Genomic DNA, 24804 nt, shown 5'->3' on the forward strand with positions numbered 1-24804 from the left:
TTTTTCTTTTCCTTGCATGACATAGGAAAGCATAGTGGAGTGTCTCACTGTATTCCTGCATGTAAAATACATCAATTTTTAATGAAATATCATATATAACCATTAAGAAATGTTATAGTAATAAAATAATATTAATAATGGTTTCTAGCCTGTTAGCATCCTCTTATGTCCTAGCCTTATTTGAATGCAGCACACTGGTTTGTGCATAAGCCAATTTAAAACTGTGCGGAATGTAAAAGAACATTATTTTAATTAATGTATAATTATGAAATGTAAAAATGCAAATGAGTAAGGCGAATAAATACTTAAATCCCGTAGGTTTACCCTGTAATTATTCCGTCTTATTTCTTCCTTACAATTACATGGTTCATAGAACTCACATAGTCTGTTGTATATTTTTACACTTCATTTTTATCATCCTGAGTTGCTTAGTTATAGGGCTTCTTTGCCATTCATTTTGATGTTTGTCTTTTCTCAACCCATTCTGTTTGTTGGTTGTCTATCTTAATCATTTTCTCACTGAGTTTTTCATTCCTACAATCCCGTGTCTTTTCCTGTGCCTCTATTTTCTTTTTTGTCTTCTATTTTTATTTTAGTCTACGTCTTTATAATTGTAGCAATGCTTTATTCAGCCAAAGGATAACAGAACTTTATCTGAGTTCCTCTAAGCAGATCAAGATAGTATTTATTTGTTTTCCACATAAGCACTAGATTAAGCACTTTATTTTTAGACATATGACTTTACAAAAAAGGTGTGAAATCATGTTGTTATCTAGACACACGCCCTAATCATTGGTGTAACACGATGCACATTCTTTCTTCACATTTTCTCTCATTAGAGCACGCTCATCACTGCACAGATTTAGATTCTATCATTCTGTTGCTAATAATGTAATTCTTCAAGGGGCCAGTTTTTTAGGAATAACTTTTCTTTTACTACTTTCTCCAACAAATATATGTGCATAGGACTAAGGAAATCGAACAGACTATTTAACTTATTTTGATTAAATTTAGCCTAGAACACTGAGCATATTGAAGAGCCCATGAAATTAAAAAAAAATGTTTTGTGACTTTTATGTCATTTCTTTTAGCATTAACAATATCATTCAAAAGTTTGGGGATCAGTAGGAATTATTATTATTATTATTATTATTTGTCTAAATACTTTCATTCAAGAGTGTCATACTAAATTGATCAAAAGTGACATTTTTAATGTTACAAAAGATTTATGTTTCGAATAAATGCTGTTATTTTGAATTTTCTATTCATTAAAGAAACCCTGAATAAAATCTATCATGGTTTTAACAACAAAAATTAAGCAACTGTTTTCAAATGAGATAAAAATAAGAAATGTTTCTTCAGCTTCAAATTAGCATATTAGAATGATTTCAGACAGAAATAGTGGTTACACTTTACAATAAGGTTAATAAGTTCTTAGCTAATGTTAATTTCAACATTTATTAATGCATTATTAAAATCAAAAGTTGTGCTTGTTAACAGTAGTTAATGCACGGAGAATTAACATGAACTAACAATGAACGACTGTATTTTCTTTAACTAACATTAACAGAGATTAATAAATATTGTAACAAATGTATTGTTCATTGTTTGTTCATGTTAGTTAATATTTTATCTTACGTTAACGAATGGAACCTTATTGTAAAGTGTTACTGAAATATAATACATTTAAAATATATTAAACTTGAAAATGGTTATTTTAAATTGTTGAAATATTTCACAATATTACTGTTTTTACTGTATTTTTGATTAAATAAAGGCAGCTTAAGAGACTTCTTTCAAAAGATTTATTTAGCCCAAACTTTTGAATGGTAGTTTATATGCTAGTAAATATTTTCCAAAAATTCTTATATTTTTTTTTTGTAGAAGAAAAGGACTATAAATATGCTGCATTTCACATATTTCTCTCTAATCAAATGTCATTTCATGGGGTCTTTCAATATTATCTTAAAGATAACGTTTGAGTACATTCAATCAAAGATGGCTAACATATCACCCCGATTTCTTTTTTGGCATTGGTATTTTTACGAGCACACAGTCCATCTTCTCTCTTGAAATGAGTGATATTAACCAATTGCGAATGGCAGAATCTATTGTATTCATGTGAAAGAAACTACAACTGCAATTCTATGGCGTTATTTCCCTGTCAAATGTCAAGAGCCCATGATTGTAGCGCGAAAGTACATTAATATAATGTGCGAGCACGGATCTCTCTGCTCGCGCGCGGAATATAATGTGCGGAGCGCGAATCTCTGTGCTCGCGTGCGGGAACTGGGCGCGCGCTCTCAGATACACGTTGCTCTTGTAAGAATTTTTCTCTGGGCTCGCTCAGAAAGTATGCCTGCACTTAAAACGTGTTCAGTGCAATCGCGAACCTCTCCTCTTCGCTTAAAGTAAGCGTGTATGTGCTTAGACTGTGTCCCGTGCGTTCACACATGGCCAAGTACTCTTCTCTTCGATTTCTTTCTCTTTGCTCTTGGCATAAACGCTGTCAAAATGGCAATAACCAATCAGAAATAGGCTTCAACGACTGACCAATGAAAACGCGACATCGTACATGGAATCTTATTGGTTGATATTGAACCGCACATGGAACACATGGAATAAGTTCACTAAAGTTCAATCAAGACGAGCCGAGATGGATCCGCCGAATCGACGATCTCAGGTAACCAGTTTTATTTGTTTTGATGTTAAATATGTCAAATGTATCTTAGAAATGTCTGGGAAGAGGGCGATTGGATTATTTTACATATAAATTACCTAGACTGTCAACCACATTGTTCACACTACGTGCCATGCCCATTGAAGGGTAGATTTTTTAGCCAAATATATTTGAAAGCCGATTCCAAAAGGCAAAAATAATATTTTACGTCTGATAATTAACACATTGTCTCGTGCAATCACACCAGTGATTAAACATTAAGTACGTAGCGAGATCAACTGCTAAATTGAAACAAATATTTCGGGGGAATAAGATAAGGGGGGAAAATGACCCAGTAAAATTATGTTATCTATGGCTGTCACGAATGAAGTGATGTGAAATTAATGAAAAGTGTCATCTGCAATGGTTTTTCTTTATCGCGGATTGCAGCCTTGAGTGTTATAATCAATCACGCACTGTTTTTTTTTTCTTCTAAAAAATTGAACCTTCAATGGGCATGGCACGTAGTGTGAACAATGTGGTTGACAGTCTAGGTAATTTATATGTAAAATAATCCAATCGCCCTCTTCCCAGACATTTCTAAGATACATTTGACATATTTAACATAAAAACAAATAAAACTGGTTACCTGAGATCGTCGATTCGGCGGATCCATCTAGGCTCGTCTTGATTGAACTTCAGTGAACTTATTCCATGATGGGTCATTCGCGAATGAGCCGACTCTAAGAGCCGGCTCTTGTAGGTGAACGACGAGAGCTGGCTCGCATTATTACATAAATCATTATGTAATAATGAAATAATGGATGCATTTTATTTTATTTAAAATAATTGACTAATTCAAAGAACAAAAAAAAATATTGTATAGTCCTAAAGGCGCACATATTCGTTTCGACTGTCTGATCAGCCTCACATTCTGTTCCTGTCAATCATACACGAGGTGTCAACCAATTATATGACATGAAGGAGGGGCCGAGCCATCATACACACACCACACACACAGTGTCAAACTCGGAGAAGAAACCGCATCAGCCCCTCGAAAGTAAGGCAGCTTGCATTTCTGAATGCAAATCTCTCATAAAAAAAAATATGATCAGCATTGTGTGTGTGTGTGTTCATGCTAGTTATACAAAACATAACTAGTGAGATTCATGCTGGTTATATAACATGCCAAAAAAGAGGGACCAGTTTAATCCTTTAAGTTATTTATTTTTCTTTAATATGGGTTCTATTGTTGTTCAGATTCAGATTGTATTTGTTTTATAATGTTGTTGTTTCTATACATTAAAACGTTGTAATTTAAATGCAAATGTTTAATAGTATTCTTTTTTCATAACAAATCAATGCATTTTTAAAGAAATTGTGAGACATTGTGAGTATGATTTCATTTAATAATTTAATTAGAATTGCTTTCACACCTATCATAGTCAAAATATTATTGTTTTTTAAAGAGCCGTTTGTGAGCCAAAAGAGCCGGCTCTTTTCAGTGAGCTGAGTCAAACGAGCCTGCTCATGAAAAAGAGCCGAAATGCCCATCAACCAATAAGAGTCCATGTACGATGTCGCGTTTTCATTGGTCAGTCGTGGAAGCCTATTTCTGATTGGTTGTTGCCGTTTTGACAGTGTTTATGCCAAGAGCAAAGAGAAAGAAATCGAAGAGAAGAGTACTTGGCCGTGCGTGAACGCTCGGGACACAGTCTAAGCACATACACGCTTACTTTAAGTGAAGAGGAGAGATTCGCGATTGCACTGAACATGTTTTAAGTGCAGGCATACTCTCTGAGCGAGCCCAGAGAAAATTCTTACAAGAGCAATGTGTATCTGAGAGCGTGCGCCCAGTTCCCGCGCGCGAGCAGAGAGATTCGCGCCCGCGCATTATATTAATGTACTTTCGCGCTACAATAATGCGCTCTCGACATTTGACAGGGAAATAACGCCATACAATTCATCATTTGGATTTGCGCCACTTGCTCAAAGCCATTGATGGCTTTTAAGTTGAAAAGCTTTTGATTGAGAGAACAGGAAGAGACCGCGCCCAGATCAGCTCATGCATGCACGTTCAGAATGAATGTGAGCTGAGGGTTACCATTCAGTTCCACATTTGCTAGGTCCAATTGAACTCTGCTTGACTTTTGCTGCAAGTTGACAATGTGAAAGCTCAATGTCCTTGATTTGCCATAGAATACTCATTATAGGTGTTTCGTTTTTTGTGTTGGGAGGAGAACAAATCATTTTCCTTGCTGTTTGCTAATTTCCTCTTCCTTGAACCCACCCCCTGTCCCTTCCTCCCCCATGAATGGCTGGAATAGATGCTGACAGGGCACAGAAGCACGGCATGGATGAGTTTATCTCAGCTAACCCATGTAGCTTTGATCATGCCTCATTGTTCGAGATCGTGCAGAGGCTCACGTTGGACCACAGGCTAAATGACAACTTTGCATGTCTGGTAAGTGTTTTTTTTCTTTGGTTGAATTAAATGCAAAACAACTGTAAACATCATTTCCAAACTGTCTACCCATTTGCTGGAATTGTAGGGATGGTTTAGCCCTGGCCAGGTGTTTGTTCTGGATGAATACTGTGCTCGGAATGGGGTGAGAGGATGCCACAGACATCTGTGTTATCTTGGCGACCTACTGGAGAGGGCAGATGCCGGGCACATGATTGACCCGACGCTGCTGCACTACAGCTTCGCGTTTTGTGCCTCCCATGTTCACGGCAACAGGTACAGCCCCGCATTCAGATACACCACATTACTGGGATGTTAGATATCGGAAAAGATACGGATCATGGAAGCAGGAACGAGGGTGGACAACAAGGGCTCTTTGCAAGTCATCAGCATAGTTTTTCTTTAGTGTTTATTATATTTTTCCCTGTGAATGTTCTTTATAATTTTGCCAAATTTTGTTTGATTTGTTGTGTCTTCTGTTCGCAATCATTTTTCATTTCTTTTCCACTTTCCAAACCTCAGCAGTATTCTTTCAGCCACTACACTTTCCATTCTCCTTTTTTGTTATTTTACTTTCCAAATCTCATTGTGTTGCTCATTCATTACATGTTCCTGATAGTCAGAGGGGGTCTGAGTTACAGGGGGCTGGCTCAAACTCTGGAGGGAAAAAGGATTCAAAAATAAAAAGGAAATGTAAAACACAGCTGGCCCCTGAAAGCACAAGGTAAGAGGGCTTATCAAGCATATATTCATATCAACAGCATCTTATTCTACACTGTACAGTACACAGTTCACACCGAGTGAAATGGATTAAACAGCTCAGCTTGTCTACTGTAGTAGTCTTTCACCCAAAATATAAAAAAGGCTTTTTTTGTGATTCCCATAATTTTGACAGATAACAAATATTGTATTTACCTGCTTCAGAAACATTCCAGTAAACACTTCTTATATGAATTGAAAAGGGGGATAATTACTTCTTAAACCATCTTAGTGAAAACCTGGAAAGAGACATGAGGATTTTGGAATAAAAATAAGAAATTCTTGGTGAATTCCAGTGAATTATTCATAGGATATATCATGAATTCAATTGGGAGACCAGACCACAAATATGCAGTATATGTTGTCTTTTCTCATTGTTGCAGTGGAATATAAAGGAAAAATAAAAATAATAATGAAGAAAAGAATGCAACTGACTGAAGAGTGCTCTTGCCATAGATATTCTTGTTATACTGTGTCATATTAAAATACCAAGCATTCCGTTATTCTCCTGGCATCTGAAAATAAAACATGAAGAAAAATGTACAGCCTTTTCAGTCAAACTGACATATAAAGATATTTGTAGCACAACCTTATAATTTGAAATGATTTGTTTCAGTCTTTTTGCATGGAACTTCCCCAAACCAGAAGTGCTTCCCATAACTAAAAATGCAGTAGGCTCATTAGGAAAAAGGTGGATAAAGGCCAAAATGAACTATTCCTTTAAATTCAGCATAAGATTGCATAATGTGATATATTTACTTTGACAATAAGACCAGTATCCTGTAAGAAAATAAGTAGAATCAATTTTAAATTCATTGAATTTAAGCCTGAATGCACTTGTACAGCATGTTTAGTTTAGGTTTCTCTTCCCACTGACTTGTTGAAAGTATATTTATTATTGTGTTGCAGCTGAGTGTGTATTAAATATATTTTAATAGTTTTCTCAAGTAGAGTATTGTAACATCGATAGCTGTAAATAAAAAAATTGGGCTGGAATCAATGTCCCCCAAGAGTATCACAACAGGGTCCCATCTGCTGGGTACAAATACATTTATAGCCAGCGTATTAGATTTAAGAAAGTCAGACATTGCTTCTGGTTAGATGTTCTTTCTGGACTCAGTGTGCCAGGCCTGTATTTTATTGTTACAAGTGTGATATACTGCATACTGAAATGTTAATGTGGTTTGATTTGCTTTCACTGAAAATATACAGAGCTTTAAAAAGCAATTATGTAGAGGACTTTCTTTAGATTTGTATCTCTTTTGTCTTGGCTCAAAATTACCCTGTTTTGCTTGTAAAATAGGCCTGATGGTCTTGGAACAGTAAAGGTGGAGGAAAAAGAACGCTTTGAGGAAATCAAAGAGCGATTACGTGTCCTTCTGGAGAATCAGATCACAAACTTTAGGTGAGTATGTATATAAGTATGCTATAAGTATGTAGACGTAAGGCCTTTATTGAACATTTCACAAGCTGTATTATAGCAGGAAGTACATCAGAAGTTCTCCTGGTTTTGTTTCAGGATACAGATTTTATATTTGACATTGAGTGGCAATCCAACCCCTTATTAAAAATTTAAGTCCACAAAAGTAGACAAAAATGTCATATATTCATCATATATTAAAAATAATATCACCATGGACTGCATAGGCCCATCAATTTGCAAATTATTAGTCAGAGTAGAGAAACTGACAGTTTTGTAAATGCATAAACAGCAGCAGAGGTGATTTTTCAGCTTAATGCATGGAGCAAATGCTGAGCCAAATAATGTATTATGCTGAATATGACAAGTGCACAGTCATTATGTGCATAAGCTTATCAATGTGATAATTACAGCCTGTTCAAATCAATCTAGAATAAAGTATAACTTAAACTTAAACTAGACACATGGATGTGGTTTCATTTTGCTCAATGCGTCTTTTACCTTGTACGGTTTTGTTTTTGGTTTTCATTTGGAGACAAATACTGAAGATTTTGAATTTACTGACATCAGCCATAAAAGATATGGGAAGCAGTTTGTATTTTCTTGAAAACAGTTGCATTTTAGTTATATTGTATTATTCACATTTAGCATTGTGTTTTTTACCTTGCTGTCCATAACCCATTTTTGGGTCTCGACCCACCTGTTGAGAACCACTGATTTTACATGCAAAAATATAATTGTATAGGATTTTCTGCAACCATAATGTCATTTTTGTTGTTGTAGGTATTGCTTTCCGTTCGGTCGCCCTGAGGGAGCATTGAAAGCCACTCTGTCTTTGCTGGAGAGGGTAATGACAACATTGCTTATATTGATTCAGAGTAGCAGCAATAGAAGGTAAAAGGAGGCAATTGATGGTATTTTATTCAGCACCGCCTGTTTCTGTTTACTTGTTCTGCCACGCATCATTTCACAAAAAAAAAAAAAAAAAAAAAAAAAAAGTATGACTCATTCATACTAGGACAACAAAATTTGTCACTAGATAACAAATTTGGATTTGTGCTTTTTCACAGGTGCTTATGAAGGACATTGTGACCCCAGTCCCGCAGGAGGAGGTCAAGGCTGTCATTCGTAAATGCTTAGAGCAAGCAGCTCAAATTAACTACCAGCGCATCACTGAATACGCCAGAGAGGAAGGTGACTAGCATTGCCCCCTTCTTTCACAGCATTATGATTTTAAAGCACTTAACCATGCAAAGATTTGATCCAGAAGGGAACTTTTGTATTTTTTTTTTTTTTTTACTTTTTACTCATTTATATCAATTTAATGCATAAACTGTGGTTTATATTTGAATAATTAGCTAATGTGCTTTGAGTAAATAATCTACTCTTCTGCTTTCAGTTTGTGAAAGGAAAAGAAATTTAGGTTTGGGTAATTAAGCTTCTGTTTAAATTGTTTATGTATTGTGTTGGTTTGCAGGTAAATACTGTATATACATGGACATTTTTTATTTTTTATTTTACAGTAGCACACTAGACTACATTCTTGAATCGCACAGCATCTGTCTTGATTAAAATTATATACTTGTTTATTCTAAGGCAGTTACTGCTTTTGTTTCTCTCTGTCTTTTCAAGAAAGGTTTAAATGTCTTGTCCATTCTCCTTTTGTGGACTTTGTGTAAAAATGCATTCAGATCCACACAAAGAAGAGCTTCTTACTGCTGCGATAACATAGAAAATTGGACATTTTTCAAATGGTCTCCACACATTCTCTTTTCTAGTATTATGGCTCAGATTAGGATGATAAATTACATCAGGGTAGAGAAATAGTTACGGAGGAGGAAAAGGAACAAGGAAAATGAGAGGGAGGATGTAGGCATGGGGACGGATCTTGCGGTGAAATAAATTAAGTATGTGGGAAGGAGCGGTTGAAGGGATGAAGAGACCAGTAGAGGAAAACAGGTTGGGGGAAAGAGCAATGAGATGAAGAGGGAAGCATCCATGAAACAATGCCAGGTTGGGCAACAAGCGTGAAAGAGGATTACAAAGAAGCAAAAGATGGGCAATATGGAGAGGTGTCTGTTTGAAGAGAACTAAAAGGCATTGTGTGCTGGTTTTGAAGAGAATCTTTGTGTTTAGATGTTTAAAGATCATTTTTAAATTGTTTCTCTGAAGGAATACCCTCTACTTCATCAAATCATTTGTTCTGTTGCTTATTTCGAACAGGGTGACAAACCAATGACACAAGAGCCAAATGGCTGGCAATCTTTTAGAACACAGTATCAGTGCCTCTCTAATGGGCCTTGGCTGATATTGACACAATATCCTTAAAAGAACAGCTCACCCAAATATGAATATTTCATCATGTCATTTATATAATTTGAAATGTATATGGTTTTCTTTTCTTCACTGAAACACAAAGCAGATATTTTGCGGACTAAGCAGCTCTTTTCCATGCAACAAAAATTGGCTGGCTGCTCTGAAAAGTTTTGACAAAAGAAGCAGCATAAAATTATGTGTTTCAAATGACTTTTTTGAATTTTCATTTTTGGGTGAACAATACGCTATCGTTCAAAAGTTTCGGGTTTATGTAATTTAATTTTTTTTAAGTCTCTTTCCAAGACTTTATTTATTTGATTAAAATACAGAAAATAGTAATATTGTAAAGTATTATTACCGTATAAAATAACTTTATTTTAATATAATTTCAAATGTAATTTATTCCTGTGATGGCAAAGTTGAATTTTCAGCAGCCATTACTCCAGTCTTTAGTGTCACATGATCCTTCAGAAATCATTTTAATATGCTGATGCTTAAGAAACATTTCTTAATATTATTGTTGAAAACACTGCTGCTTAATATTTTTGTAGAGGTTCAAATAGAACATCATCATATATTTGAAATAAAACTGATACTTTTAATGCATTCTTGCTAAATTCAAGCATTAATTATTTAAAAAAAAATAAATAAATACTGGCCCCAAACGTTTGAAGGGTAGTGCACCTTTAAAAGTGTCTCTAAGTGAGATTTTAAGGGTGATTGTGGTTTAAGGGTTTTAACCATCAAATCACATTGTATTATCCGACCTCTGCAAAAACTTTTCTTGATGAGAACTTCCCTTAACACAAGACATCCCTTCACCATATTCAACCCTTGACCCCCTTTCCTCTGATCCCAAACTCTTGCATGCTGGAATCCTCCTTTTCTTTAGGAAAAAAGAGGGAAATGTATGATCATCCTGTCTACTCCTTGGCTACACAAGTGATGGATTTAACCATCCGTGAGTAACAACTCCTCACCCTCTTCTCACTCTTCACTCATTCTTTACCTCTCTTTCATCAGCTCAATCCTCCATGTCACGTCCTTCTTGGAACTTTTCTGTTTTGCCATTTTTATACAGATGACAGACACAGAGTAGAGAACGATACGTAACGTTTAGATTCCAATTCCTTTGGCAGAGATGTTCCATCTGTTTGTAATACGACATGACTGATGCATCCGTTCAGCTTCCTCTTGTTTGTTGAAGCTCATGTTTGTAACTTGAATGCATTTTTACTTTGCTCGCTGTTTTACTGTGTATATCGTTACTGTGGTGTGGTAGGTGGTTTCACTGGGGGGTTCCAGACACATCAACAGGTGCCTGAGCTACTGGGAGAGCAGGAGTTAGTAACACGTGTACGAGCTATGACTTACATGTTCCAACATCACAAGTCTGTCTTGCTCGTGATTACTACAACTGTGTTCGATTTGTCATGTAACCGAACAATGGCTATTGTCTCTTTGTTCAGTGTGTCATTCAGTCGCTACTTTGCTATGTGTTTTTGTTCTTGTTGTTCCAGGTAATTATCTACATGTGTGTTTGTTTGCCATTGTTTTTTTATTATTCTGTATCAAATATACAATAATTCTCTGGAGAGCGACCAAGAGTGAAATGACCAGGGATGCTGCACTGACTTTGGGCTAAAACATGCCACTTTGAGGAATAATTATTTTTCCTCCCCCAGTTCTCCCTTCTCTTTCTCCCTTATTTCTCCCTCTCCTTATGTTGCTCTGACTCTCTTTTTCTTTCTCTCTCTCTTTCTCTCTCTCTCTCTCGTTGAGAAAACTCTAAAGGATCAGAAGGATCCAGGTGAAGCTATTTTGACGTCATCCGCTGTCTGGCACATGCACATGACACATTTACAGGGAAAATTTCGTTGGTCTGAAAGTCCTGTAAACACCATAACACAAGGATCCCCCTTGTGCAATCCATTTTTTTTTTTTTTGTGAAGATAGTATTCTTCTATAAATATGTGCATAGATTTGGGGTAAAAACTTATTTTGTGTTATATTATGACTTTAGATAGAAGCGGAACCTCTTAGCACTGAACAGTCAGACTGATGGAGTTACTTTATGCAGACTTACAAGAAGTAATACTATCTTTCACAAATATTTCAGTGGCAGTCTTTTCAATGTGTTAAAATGTGAGGGTAGAACTATTCCAAATGTTTCTCACTAAAGTACTGGGAATAAGTTTGTAACTGAAGAATATCTAAATCTTGACAATAACAGATTTTCTAAAAAGTAGTACTCAGCTGGTTTTGATGCAAATCTGCAAACTGTTTTTGTGTGACAAACCACCAGCTGAGAACCACTTCTCTAAATCTTCACCAGTTTAAGATATTTTTGCTTCTTTAATTCCCAGTCCAGAACATTTTAGACACATTGAAAATAGATAAAGTATGAAATTTGGATAATGATAATCATAGATTATCATTAAATCCATTGTCATTGCTTTATCATGTTTTGTTGATGACATCATGGCTTCTATCAGATACTAATGGTTCACAGTGTAGTAAATTTCAGTACAGGGCCCCACAAGCCCATTAATAACCCATGAATTTAACAGACCGATAAACCAATGGCATGGTTCATTCTAGTCACTAAGATTAAAGAGTCAGACGAAATGATAAATAAGTAATATCCTTCATGACTGAAGTAGCATTTCAGTCAATAAATGAAAGATTTTCTTTTCTCCTTTACTAGAGACCTCAGCATTGCTGGGTTGGTTGGTAGTTTATTTTATTTATTTAACTGTTTTTTTCTGTCTTACTCATTTCATCTTGTTCAGATAAAAGTTAATTGTATGTTAAACCAGAAACACTGTTGTGTGTACTGATGTTCTCATTTCATCAAAGCTTTGCATATGTCTGACAGTCTGGTCTGCTTTTTCTCTCATGTGTTGGCCTTAAATTCTAGACAGCCATGAGAAGTCCTACCCATTATTAGGAATTTACCTAGATACATAAAAATACAGTGTCAGTATAAATGTATTTACAGTGGGGTCCAAAAGTCTGTGTCCATAATAAACATCTAAAATTCAAACCTGAATTTAAAATGTTAGGGTTTAGGAAAAGTTATGATGTAAATACAGCATAGTAAAAATTCTGTATTTCTTCTGCAAGAAGTTTTGTAATACACTGACATGCAAGATACTCTTTGAAACATTCTCAAATGATCCTGGAGCACATGATTATGAGGTTTTACACAAAGTAGTGGAGTTCATGCATGCTATGAAATTGTATTTTTTTTATTTTTACTTAAACTGTTATGCTGATGATATAGTTAGTAATGATACAAATATATATTAATTAGGAAAAAAGCAATTTAGAACCACTTATGGTCTCAGACTTTTGAACCCCAATTTAGTTGTAAGCTTGCCAAATTATATTTTTACTTCACAGATTACATTCTAGTGTCTCTGACACCAGTTAGGCATTTTTTTTTTCTTGAAGTGTTATGAGTGTCATCAACAGTGTTGTCATTTTGCATGCTCAGTTTTATGACCTTAGCTTCTTCAGACTGCATTGTAGTGCCCATGACATCAGAGATTCATAGAATAGATATAATAATCAACCACTGTAATATTAACCATCCCTCTTCTCTCCACCATTCTGCTCCAGAGAATGTAGCTAACCTAGCTACGCCTGCTAAAAAACTGGAGCATGTCATCCGCCTGGCAGAGTTAGTCATTGAGGTTCTACATCAGAACCAGGACCATCACGCAGAGGTGAGACTGGACTCTTACTCTCTATTTCCCTCATGTTCACTCTTTTTTTCTTTAGTACAAAATAGGGCTGATTTGAATGGCCAGTGGCTCCTCTCTAATAATAAAAAGGCAGCTGTGCAGTTTGCACAATGCAATTTGTATTAGTGGAAATTAGTGAAACAGCAAGAGTTCACTCTCCCGTGAGATCCAGGTCTCTAAACCACTTTCCCTGGATCTATACTCTAAAGAAAGCCTCAGAATACAGATAGTTTCTGTGTTCTGAATGTTAGACAGTTTCCTTTGGAATGCCAAGAACTAAATAGAACCAAAGATGCATTGTGAATAGATAGCCAAGTACGTGTTTAAGATGTTTCAGCATTTACTACTCCAAGAACAAATGCATAATTAGAATTATTCCAAGATGGAATTTAAAGTATTAGGTAATCCATGGTCTTCCTGAGATTTATAGATTTACTGTATCTTTCTGAATATGCTTAACAGGCTGCGGTCACAAGTACAGGAGACCAGTCGGTACAGTATCATGTTTCTTTTTTTCTTAAGTTGTCATCACATAGTGTACCTTTTCCCTCAAGCATGTCGATTCACACAGTTAAGGGCTTTTCTGTTATGTCTTGGTGGTATGGGGCAAGACGAACATGATAGAATTAACTTAAATTGCTGGTCTCTTTGATTTCTGAGAAATTTTTAAATACCCCAACCCCCCCACCCCACCCCTCATGCACTGATCAAGATACACAAATGAGCAAAATATTTTACATTTGGCACCAAGTCATTATAGAACCATCTGTAGATCATACTGTTACATTTTACTTTGTAAAACTACAATGCTTGAACTTCACTGCCCAACTGGTGGCATCATACTATAAAACCATGGAAGGCCATTTCAACCAAACGTATTTGCGACTTCATCCAGTTGAATTAAATCTCACAATTGTGACTTTTTATCCAAAGGTTTTTGGAAAATTTGTTTATAATCAATATTTTGTGCATACTTTAATACTTTGCACACACATCACTCTCTACATGTTCATATTTTTCCTCACCATTCACTCCATGGTGTTGTTGCAGGGAAAAGAGGTATGTGGTCAAAATTAATGCAGTGAAAAAAGCCCCTTACTGGCTTGTGCATGAGCTATGAAGGGTTCCCTTCCCCTGTAATGTCCCATTCCTCACAACGTGAAGGAATGTTTTGCCGCATCCTACATGGGTTCGTCTTAATTCCTCAGCATTGTGCCTGTCAAGTCTCCCTTCAAACTTGTAAGGCTTGTGTCCCTGACCTGCAAGGTCAGTACTCAATGATTCCTTTGCTTCCAGGGGAATGTTTACATTAACTCACTGCCACGCTAGTTGTGTCACCCTAACTTTTCCCAATTATACGTGTTCCCTTCTGCTAGTGTTATTGGACTTCACAATCCTTCAAAATGACCAAACCAATTTCATAGCCCTCTTCCCAGGACCACTCTTGCTGATTTTATTTCACAGTATAATTTTTGCATTTAGTAAATAGGATGTTAATGTTAACACCTACCCAGTGCTTCCAGATTAGCAAGAAGGGCCTTGGGAAAGGATTCATGGGTTGCTTGGATTTGGTGTCTCTTATTGCTCTCTAACCCCATTTTATACATGTCTGTCTGGTTAAGATCAGCCATATGCGTTCCCCTGCTACACTAGCAAATGCTATATTTGTTGGTCGCAATATTATGACCATTGTAGCTTTTTGAGTGTTAATTATAAAGCCTGCAGGTAAGTTGTGTGGTAAGTCTGGTTTTAGAGCTGGCTATCCCTTTGTAGTAGAACGGATTTAGGGGAAATGTTTCAAGGCTCTTTGAAACTGTGGGTTTAGAGGGGTAAAAAAAAAATGACATAGCATGCAACCAAAGAGAAGGATTAAGCCTCTTACAAAGGCTGATCAATCCCCTGAATGGGTTTATCACTGGTTGGTTGTTTTAATTAGAAGAAAAGTGTTTTATGCCAAGACTGCAAGCAAGCCTGATTGATCTCAGAAACTCCTGCTCATTACCCAACTACAGGCCCAAAATGTATGGTCACTTTAAGAGATTAAAATAAAAAATATTCAGTCGAACCATATGCATTGCCAAGTAAAGAAGTCTGCTGCTTGCTTGCCGTTTTTGCCGTATCAGAGATGGCAATGTTGCATGATCGCAAGACACATCCCCATCCCGAAGGGTAGGGATGCAGTGATGTGAACGGTTGAACTACATCTTCCATTTGGAGGGCAAAAGCATGCAGGGATTTCTACCTCACTTGCATGAGAACTGCACCTCCTCTGGCATCTTGACTCCACATGCAATTGTCCCGATATAGAAAAAATAACCTCTGGTCACAAATATGCAAACATTTGCAACACAAGATTTAAGTTGTATTGTCATGTTTTAGATTTGAATGACAGGCCCTCTTATTAAATGAGTTTGAATTTTTCTCTTATTTGGATTAACATGTTTCCTTTAGAGGGCTTCAGAATTCTTAAGATATGCAACTTTCTATAGAAGATTCATAAATTTCTTCTTATGGTGAAATGTTTTTCATAATATTTAGACTTTGTTTTGGAAAATATATAGCAGAATTTTCTGTGTTGCAAATTTATAAATGGTTTAATGTAAGTTTTAAACTCCATAGTGATAAATTGATCACCTTAACCCTTGTAAACTGGTTACTTGAAAGCCTCTCTATTAATTAATTAATCTATTTAATTAACATAATGACCTTAAATGCTGAAGCAAAATATGAATCACTCAGACCAAAACTCTTACTTCTCTTCATTTGAACTCTTACTGTTCAAATGAAGAGCCATTAATTTAGAAGCAAATGTACAAAGTGAATATGTGAAATACCATATGGCAGACACTTAACCAGTTTACAGTTTTTCTTGCCTGAGATTACCTAATACACTTGTTATTTTCTAACTCTCTGCTTCTTTTTCCATTTTTTTCTTCCTTTACTGGACTGTCAGCCTTTGCATGGTGGTCAGACCTGATGGTGGAGCACGCTGAGAACTTCCTGTCGCTCTATGGAGTTGAAATGGATGCTGCTCTTGAGATCCAGTCCCCCGAGAGCTGGGATAGTTTCCCACTCTTTCAGCTTCTAAATGATTTCCTCCGTACCGACTGTAAGCACTTCTTACAATATTTGGTTAATAGTTCTGAAATGATTGTCATCTATGAGTACTGCAAAGTACTCTCATTCTGATTAAAATAGAGATTTTAATGTAAAAGTTGGGTATGTTACTCTCAAAATTGTCATAACCTACTATTTTTCTGTTTTTACAGATCACCTGTGTAACGGAAAGTTTCACAAACATCTGCAGGACCTGTACGCCCCTCTTGTGGTGCGATATGTGGATCTTATGGAGTCCTCCATCGCTCAGTCCATTCACAGGGGATTTGAGCGGGAGTCATGGGAACCTGTAAAGTAAGACACCACTTCCTCAAAGATGTGTGTGGTCACCGGGTGCCAGGGCCTTTCAGGACAAAAACATCACAAAAATCTCTAAAAAAATAACTCATATATATGTGAGATACAGTAGCAGGGATAGGCATATCCCAATCCTATGATGGATTTTGTTCTCTGCAAATCTATACAGCTAATCAAATGAAACTGTTTAGCATCCACTTAGATTTCTCAGGTAAAGTCTGAAACCAGTTTGTTTACACCACTGGAAAAAAATCATTTAAAAAATCTAAGTACTAGAGTGACCTCTTTAACCATGCCTTACATGAGAAAGCTGCCAAACATTAGAGGAAGTGCACCACAATCTATCAGGATAGACTTCAGCCAATGTCTTGTAGGTTTCCATCTTTTTTTTGTCAACTAACCCTCATATTGTGCGCTTTAAACTGGATGCTTTTTATGTCCTAATCAATTCTGTCATGCTTGATTTTGGTTTGCATGTTGACTGTAATGATTTCATACCAGTTCCCAATGAACAGATTACAATATTTAGATAATCTGCTATCCTTAGAAGAGATACCGCCTACCCAAATATTCCCAGCCTAACAGAATACTCTTCTGTCAATTAAGCTTATGCCCTTGAGAAATATATGTCAGTATGGTTTCTCTCATTTGTTTGTTGTCTGTTTGTATGTGTAACACCCCACCACTGTCTTCAAATCTTTCAAGCTGCTGTTTGTTTTTGCTGTGGAAAAATTCTGCTTTTACTTACTTTTTATATAAGTGTGCTGTTGTCTATATTATTGACCACAAGTTTCTTTCTACTCAGGTCTTCTGTTTAAATGTGCTGTAGATTCCCTCCCTCCAGTTTTAATGTCTGCTCTTTATGTGTAAAAATGGTCTTTTCCATTTCTCAGTTTCTCTTTTTTGTATTGTATGTCTTACATTGCTTATTTGCAGCATTCCACACTGCCACTGTTATGGATTTTTTTGTTTCTTTTTTTGTCTGTTTCTGCAGGAGTTTAACAAGTAATCTGCCCAATGTGAATCTACCAAATGTGAACCTCCAAATTCCCAAAGTACCAAATCTTCCCGTGCCAGTAGCAGGACTATCTGTTAACCTTCCACAAATGCCTAGCTTTTCCACTCCGTCCTGGATGGCTGCTATATATGACTCTGAGTGTGTATTCAATGCATTTACATGAGATCTGATGCATTCTAAAGTCTTCTTGGCATGAAAATGTTTGGGGTTAGTTAACATACCGGCAGTTAAGTGTTATTGCGTTGCAAGATGTTTGCTAAACTTGTCAATAGTTAAAAGACTTAATTAATGGCTATAGTAGATTTCCCATGTTCTTTGTATTGGATATAGAATAACTACAGGGCAAGATGACTTGCCTCTGGAATCATTCTCATGTCAAGTAGCCTGCAAAGGGTTCCAGACAGGCTCATGTGATTTGTTATTTGAAATGAGAACTGAAAAGCTCTTCATTTTCCTCAATGTGCATGCCATTGAGGTTAGACTGAAGTGGTGAGATCTGGATTGCAACCCAAACCTACAGCCAAGCCAATGCTTTGTATTCAAATACAGTTATATTCAATCCATACAAATTAGCTACTATATGGCCTTGAAGTTAACACACATTGAATTTTGGACTAAAAGAGTAATGATGGACTAAAACAACTATTTAAAAAACAAAAAAAGTTTAGTTTTAATTTGAAAGTTAAGTTCAGAAAGTTCCTTTAGTTTTTCATTTTCTAATTTACCTGTATCCTGAGCAATGTTGTTGAAGTCAATATTTTGTTACTATTTTGTATTCCTTAAGCCAGTGCTTTCTAAAAGTGCCTGCATGAATTATGTTGGGACATTAGGGTTTGTAGATATTAAAAAGAGCTGGTATAATCATCAGAATGTCAGTGGTAAGAAAATTGTTCCTGGAGATAGCTGAGAAAAAAAAAAAAAGTGGTCTAAACATAAAGGGACTCTGGGTTTTGTTTTGTGTGGAAGGTACCAGTGGGTGTGGGTTGGTGCAACTCCCTGCCTGATTGTAGCTCTGTCATTGAGTTGGTAGCTGATGCTCTGAAGTAGACATTACTTCAGTGTAGCTGGCATCCAAGGCAGTAGCAACTAACACCCAAAGAGTTCAAACATCAGAGTGGGATTCGTTTTCAACATATACACTTGAATGACATCATATTTGCAGTAGAAGATCACTGAATCATACCCATTTCAGTAAGGAATTTAAAGCACAGTTTTACTTGATCTTGAGCCTTCCCAATTCCAAGATGGAGGCTGTCTCCATAATACATGATTCGCTCCTATGTTTTAACTCTTTAACCCTGGCCCTTTTGACACATCTTTCTACTCAGGATGGCAGCGTCCTCAGAGTCGACTGCATGGTGTGTTTTGATCTTGGGTGCTCCTTTAGTTTCTGTGGGCATGAGTGGTGAGAGAGAGCTTGATCTTTCTTCAATTTTTTTTCACTGGACCTTGCCCTTTACCAACTTTAATATTTTGGTTTAAAGGGTAAAATTATTTACTCACATCATGTCATTTCAAATCTGATTGACTTACTTTCTTCTGTGGAATAGAAAGGGTTTTTTTGTCCATACAATGAAAGTCAATGTTTTGGACCCCTTTGACTTTCATTCTATGGTCAAAAGCATTCTTCAAAACATCTTTTTGTTTATGTGTTCCAATGAAGATAGAAAGTCAGGTTTGGAGTGATATGAGGGTGAGGAAATGATACAGAATTTGCATTTTTGTTGAATCATATTGCATTTATTGCATATAGAGTCGCCTTTAACATTAAACACTAACTCTAAGAAAGTATAGTGATTTTCCAACTAGGTAACAGAGATGTCATTAAGAGCATTGGCTTCATGTTAAAGCACCATCTGTTAGTTTGCAACTGTATCTTTGCAAGCCTTCTCTCACCATGACATTCCAAGACCCATCTCTTTTAGAGAAAATTGACATATGCATGAATTCAGGTCAGTCCTGTAAGGCTTAATAACCACGCAAAAATGCAAGGTTATTGAAGTGTTTTGTAAACACACTTGTCTATTGTTTTGCCATGCACTGATTGTGTGATTACATTGCCTTTAAATTAAACATTCCAGTTCTGAGGGTCAAATTTTGGGACCACCAGTTGGTGTATGGTTAAAATAAAGCAATCTTAAAGTCTTAGATACTCTGCATCTTCCTTATATTTTGGACTTTTTACCTCTAAAATCTTACTATACCTGGCAGCAATGGCTCGGGAACATCAGAAGATCTGTTCTGGAAGTTGGATGCCCTACAGACCTTCATCAGGGACCTACATTGGCCAGAAGAAGAGTTTGCCAAACATCTGGATAACCGTATGAAGCTCATGTCAAGTGACATGATTGAGACAAGCGTTAAACGGTAAAAATAATATCTCTAGTACTTAACAGATTCAAAACGATTGATGGTATACCTGATCATTTTAAAGTATTTAAAGTAAGAATGTAATTAAGTCTTTTAAGTAAGAATGAAATTTCATGCAAGATGACTCATTTATTTCACATGCTTTGCTGGTCAACAGCACCAGGGCAGCGTTTGAATCTAAGCTGGCCAAAAGCAGCCGTTCCACAGATTTCCGTATCCAACTGTCCTTATGCACCATGTTCAATGTGATGGTGGACGCCAAGGACCAGTCTGCTAAACTGTGTGCCATGGAAATGGGCCAGGAGGTAATTGGCAGAACTTCTGATTGTTGTGATAGACAAGCTTGAGCTATACTGGTAATTTCACACCATTTTCAGAATAAACATTAAGAAGGAAAGAATTTTTAGAGAACGTTAAGAATTTTTTTTCTAGAAGTGTTTTTTAGAATATTGGAATGGGGAAAGTAATAATGTCTCCATTAAGTACAATTTCATGTTTGGTCAACCTCAATAGTTATATTTACTTTACAAGGCTGCATATTTTAATGTGTAAACTTATGTATTTTAATCACATATAATCATGAATTTGGTTGTATAGGCATCTGCATCTTTATGTTTAATTTTAACTTGGCCATCTACTGTATTTCTGTATGAACTCGTCTTTGGTTTTTGAGTTCTCTGTCTTTATATACATGCACCATATAAGTTTGTCTAAGTATGTAAAACTTTCTTTACATTTTAGAAACAGTACCACTCTCAAATCGATGATCTTATCGAAGAGAGTGTAAAAGACATGATTTCACTCTTGGTGGCAAAGGTACGTTTTGAGAAAATGGTTGACATTAACTCTTGTTGGTTGTTTGTCATCGAATTAATGGTTTTGTGCCACCTGAACAGTTTGTGGCCATTCTGGAGAGCTTACTTGCGAAGATCTCCAGGTACGATGAGGGAACTCTCTTCTCCTCCTTCCTCTCCTTCACAGTAAGAATTATCTCTTGAATTCCTATTTTCCTATTTTATTAAATTCTAGTATGGGCTTTAATGTACACTGAAAATTCCATTAGGTGTTAAAATAAGAGGAAAAAGGTTACTTATAGCAACTTGAAGGGAGAGCAATTTTTCCTAGAAGCACTTGAGTCAAACTTTTTTTTTTTTTATTTCAGGTGAAAGCAGCATCAAAATATGTGGATGTCCCTGTAAGTACTAAAAATTCAACATACTTTCCCTAATATACTATTCTTATTCACATCATTCCATACAAAACTAACTTTTTTCTGGTTTCACCCTTCCACAGAAACCAGGGATGGACGTTGCAGATGGCTATGTGACCTTTGTCCGTCACTCTCAGGACATTCTGAGAGATAAGGTCAATGAGGAGGTGTATATAGAGAGATTATTTGATGTAAGTAAGATGCCGTTACCTCCGTGCTTAACAAAGGAGGGCCCATTCAAAATGTGGCAAAACAATGAGGCATACGAGGGATAAGTGACATTTTGAGTGCCAAACCTGGAGACCTTTCATCCAGACACATAAGGCCAATCATGACCTGAAGCTTTCAGTCAGCTCCCTAATGTCTCATTGCTGTGACTTCCTGTTCCAGCTCTCTGTGCTCTGGTGTTTCATTAGCCACAATGCATTGGACCTTTGTGCTCTGGTGTTGTGTTAGCTAACGTGCGTTGGACTTTATGCTCACAGCGGTTTCTTGTTTAAGAGGCAAAGTGTCACCAAGTGGATTATTTATAAGACAGTGCTCTCAAAAAAGTAGATTTTATTTTGAACCAAAAAGTGTGACATTACACACAATTTAAGTTTTTAAATGCTATCAAATCCCTTACACAAAAACATCACAGAGAAAAAAGGGCAGATCGTAATAAGTAATATATTATACAAAAATGTAAAACAAAATCATGCAATTAACTATACAACCTAACTTCGAACCATCAAAGCAATTCAAGCTTATAGTATCAGTTAAATTTTTTTGCAATTGCAAAAACCAATGCATCACTGCTTTTCATAAAATGAATTGTACACTTTAATTAATTCTACATACTGATATGCAGTTTAATCAATGAATAAAATTAAATTTAAATTTAGGCTTACGAAGCGATTGTCCTGGGCTGAGTTTCCCAAAAGCTTCGTAAGCCTAAGAAGTTCGTAAAAAAACGATTGTACGACGGAATTAATATTACGGTCTGTTTCCCAAAAGCATCATAACTTAAGTAGTACTTGAAAATCATTGTAGATCTACGAGTGCTCTGGAGTAGTCGTAAAGCCCTAAGTGCATCGTAAGAAGACAGATTTATGCGGTCACCTGCAGGACAATCAGCAGATTACACCTTTAAGTTTATTCAAGTGCAATGTGATTATAATATAAGGATTTGATTGTACTTTATTGCATAAATTAACTAATTAAAAAGGGCAGAAAAAATAGTAACACACATTTAAATTAAATGACAGAAAAATAAAAAATAAAACTAATAAAAGAAATAATGTAGGAAATATGCTTCAAAGACTTGGGGTGGGGTGGGGGGGGGTCTGTCAGTGACTTGCTGATGTGCACGAAAACCAGCAATGTACTGGACCCGGCTAACATCTATATTACGATAACGTCTCTATATTATATACTGTAGTACTATAATATATGTATATATTTATATAAAGTATATTATTAGGTAAATTATAATATAATATTATAATATTGTATACTACATTGCTGGCTAATATTGCTACTACAATTACGAACCATTCTATAAGGTGACATTTCAGCACTTGGCAAACGGATAGCGACTCCTAAGTAGCACTTAAAGCACAGCTATGTGTGATTGTGTTAAGTGCATTTTTGGGAAACACACGTGAAACAATAACAAACGATCGTAAAATGACTTGTAGAAAGCGCTAAGATCAATCTTTATTGGGAAACCCGGCCCTGATCTGACCTAGGGCATAAGAGAGCACTGTTCGATTTAGAAAAATAATCCTTTGTGATTTTGTGAACATGTGTCTTTGTTACACAATGGCATACATGTGTGTTTATATGTTTTAATATGAAATGTAACAGATGTGTGGACCAGTGGTTGTCTTGGAGACTTATGTGCGTGTGCGTGCGCGTGAGGGTTTGTCAGCAAATTTATTATTATTTTATTTTCTGTATTTTTTTCCCAGTATATATATATGAGTGTGGATATTTAGTTGTGTGTCATACCATACTGTAATGAGTTTTATGTATCAGAATATTGTGGATAAAAGTGTGTATGTGTGTGTGTCTGTTTGACTGTTAGGAAGTCTATTACGTAACTTTTTGCAGCTCTACTTGCTTGTGTTTGGAACATTTGTGACACACATCTTATGCATGGATCTGCCTTCATTTATTTATTATTTTATTTAAAATTTAGTGCTTGTTATGTCCATTATGCTTTTTCCCCCTCCACACTAAGTTTGTGATAATGCATTTGACATCCAACCTCAAAGACCCACATTGAATCTGGCATGATTCGTCCTGTTTTTGCTCTATAGTTTCAGTTTGTCTCTGTTAAAATGTCTTCTCAAAAATTCAGTCTAAACTAATCCCCATCAGTGAAAGGCTCAGAGGCATGAAATCAAAAGCAGTTATTAAAATACCAAAATTCAGAATGGCAGCAGCAACATAGTGACTATGTGACGGTTAATTGGCAAATTAAAGAATAACTGCTAGAAACATGCATGTTTCTGATTGTAATGATTCACTGTTTGTTTTAACTGAATCCTTGCTTGGACAGTTGTGTGAAACAGACTGAAATTGTGGAAATTTGTTAGGTTCAGTGTGGTCTTATGAGGCCAGTTGTCAAAAGGAATATTCAGCTGAGGGCTGTACGTCAAAAACAATTACCAGGACTGATTAGTCACTTTTACTTGCTAATACAAGTATATTAAACTTACATTCAGGGTTACATATTTGAACAAACATTGGGACCAGAACATTAACAGGATTGGCAGCTCTCCATTTTCCAAGCTGAATATCTCTCTTCCAGCATCATGTATTGTCTGAACAGGCAACCGTGTTTTTTTTTTTTTTTTTTTTAATTATGCAACTTGTATTACAGATTTTGGTTGCATGCAGTTACATTTCTGTTGTATCATTTTCATTACATTCTCCTTCTCTAAACACTTTGCCCTCACGTTATCCTAACCCAATGACAGCATCCTGACTCATTCTGCATTCTTTCTAGGACAAAGTGGAACTTATCTCTAAATGTCCTGCTGTTTGATCACATTCTGTCGAGTGGCATGAGTTCTAATCAAATAATCTTCCTGTGTACATCTTCTAGCATGACCCACCTCCTAAAAATCCCACCTCATGCACCCACACACACACACACACACACACACACACACACACACACACACACACACACACGCACACACAGCTCTCTGCCCTGTACACTCACCTCCACTCTCTGCATGCACTGCACGCTCCGACCGGCCACCTATTTGAAGTGGACAGATGTAAAGAGAAATCGCCGATCGAAACATCAGATAACCCTAATACAACAAGAAATCTGATTTAATTCACATAATCACATATCAAGTGATAAGAAATCATGTGTATAATATCATTATATATACATATAAATGGATTGGCTAAATGGTAAAGGCTAT

General features: G+C 36.2%; 1 protein-coding gene across 13 annotated transcripts in view; it reads left to right on the forward strand.

Annotated features, from left to right (window-relative positions):
• The window catches only part of LOC109091348 (calcium-dependent secretion activator 1-like), a 73674-nt gene that overhangs the window by 43678 nt on the left and 5192 nt on the right, over window positions 1-24804 (forward strand). For 2 of the 13 annotated variants that reach the window (XM_042758674.1, XM_042758676.1), the window contains 18 exons: window positions 4987-5123; window positions 5212-5399; window positions 7186-7287; window positions 8086-8149; window positions 8373-8496; window positions 10511-10579; window positions 13243-13349; window positions 13830-13859; window positions 14418-14426; window positions 16320-16476; window positions 16637-16778; window positions 17776-17937; window positions 20011-20166; window positions 20327-20474; window positions 20911-20985; window positions 21066-21149; window positions 21332-21364; window positions 21463-21570. In XM_042758674.1, the coding sequence (XP_042614608.1) occupies window positions 4987-5123; window positions 5212-5399; window positions 7186-7287; window positions 8086-8149; window positions 8373-8496; window positions 10511-10579; window positions 13243-13349; window positions 13830-13859; window positions 14418-14426; window positions 16320-16476; window positions 16637-16778; window positions 17776-17937; window positions 20011-20166; window positions 20327-20474; window positions 20911-20985; window positions 21066-21149; window positions 21332-21364; window positions 21463-21570 (1895 nt within the window). Of the gene's footprint in view, window positions 1-4986; window positions 5124-5211; window positions 5400-7185; window positions 7288-8085; window positions 8150-8372; window positions 8497-10510; window positions 10580-11394; window positions 11429-13242; window positions 13350-13829; window positions 13860-14417; window positions 14427-16319; window positions 16477-16636; window positions 16779-17775; window positions 17938-20010; window positions 20167-20326; window positions 20475-20910; window positions 20986-21065; window positions 21150-21331; window positions 21365-21462; window positions 21571-24804 lie in introns of all 13 variants that reach the window. The other 11 variants (XM_042758677.1, XM_042758685.1, XM_042758684.1 and 8 more) reach the window with 8 other exon arrangements.

This window comes from Cyprinus carpio, chromosome A6, assembly GCF_018340385.1.
Source record: "Cyprinus carpio isolate SPL01 chromosome A6, ASM1834038v1, whole genome shotgun sequence".
NCBI lineage: Eukaryota > Metazoa > Chordata > Actinopteri > Cypriniformes > Cyprinidae > Cyprinus > Cyprinus carpio.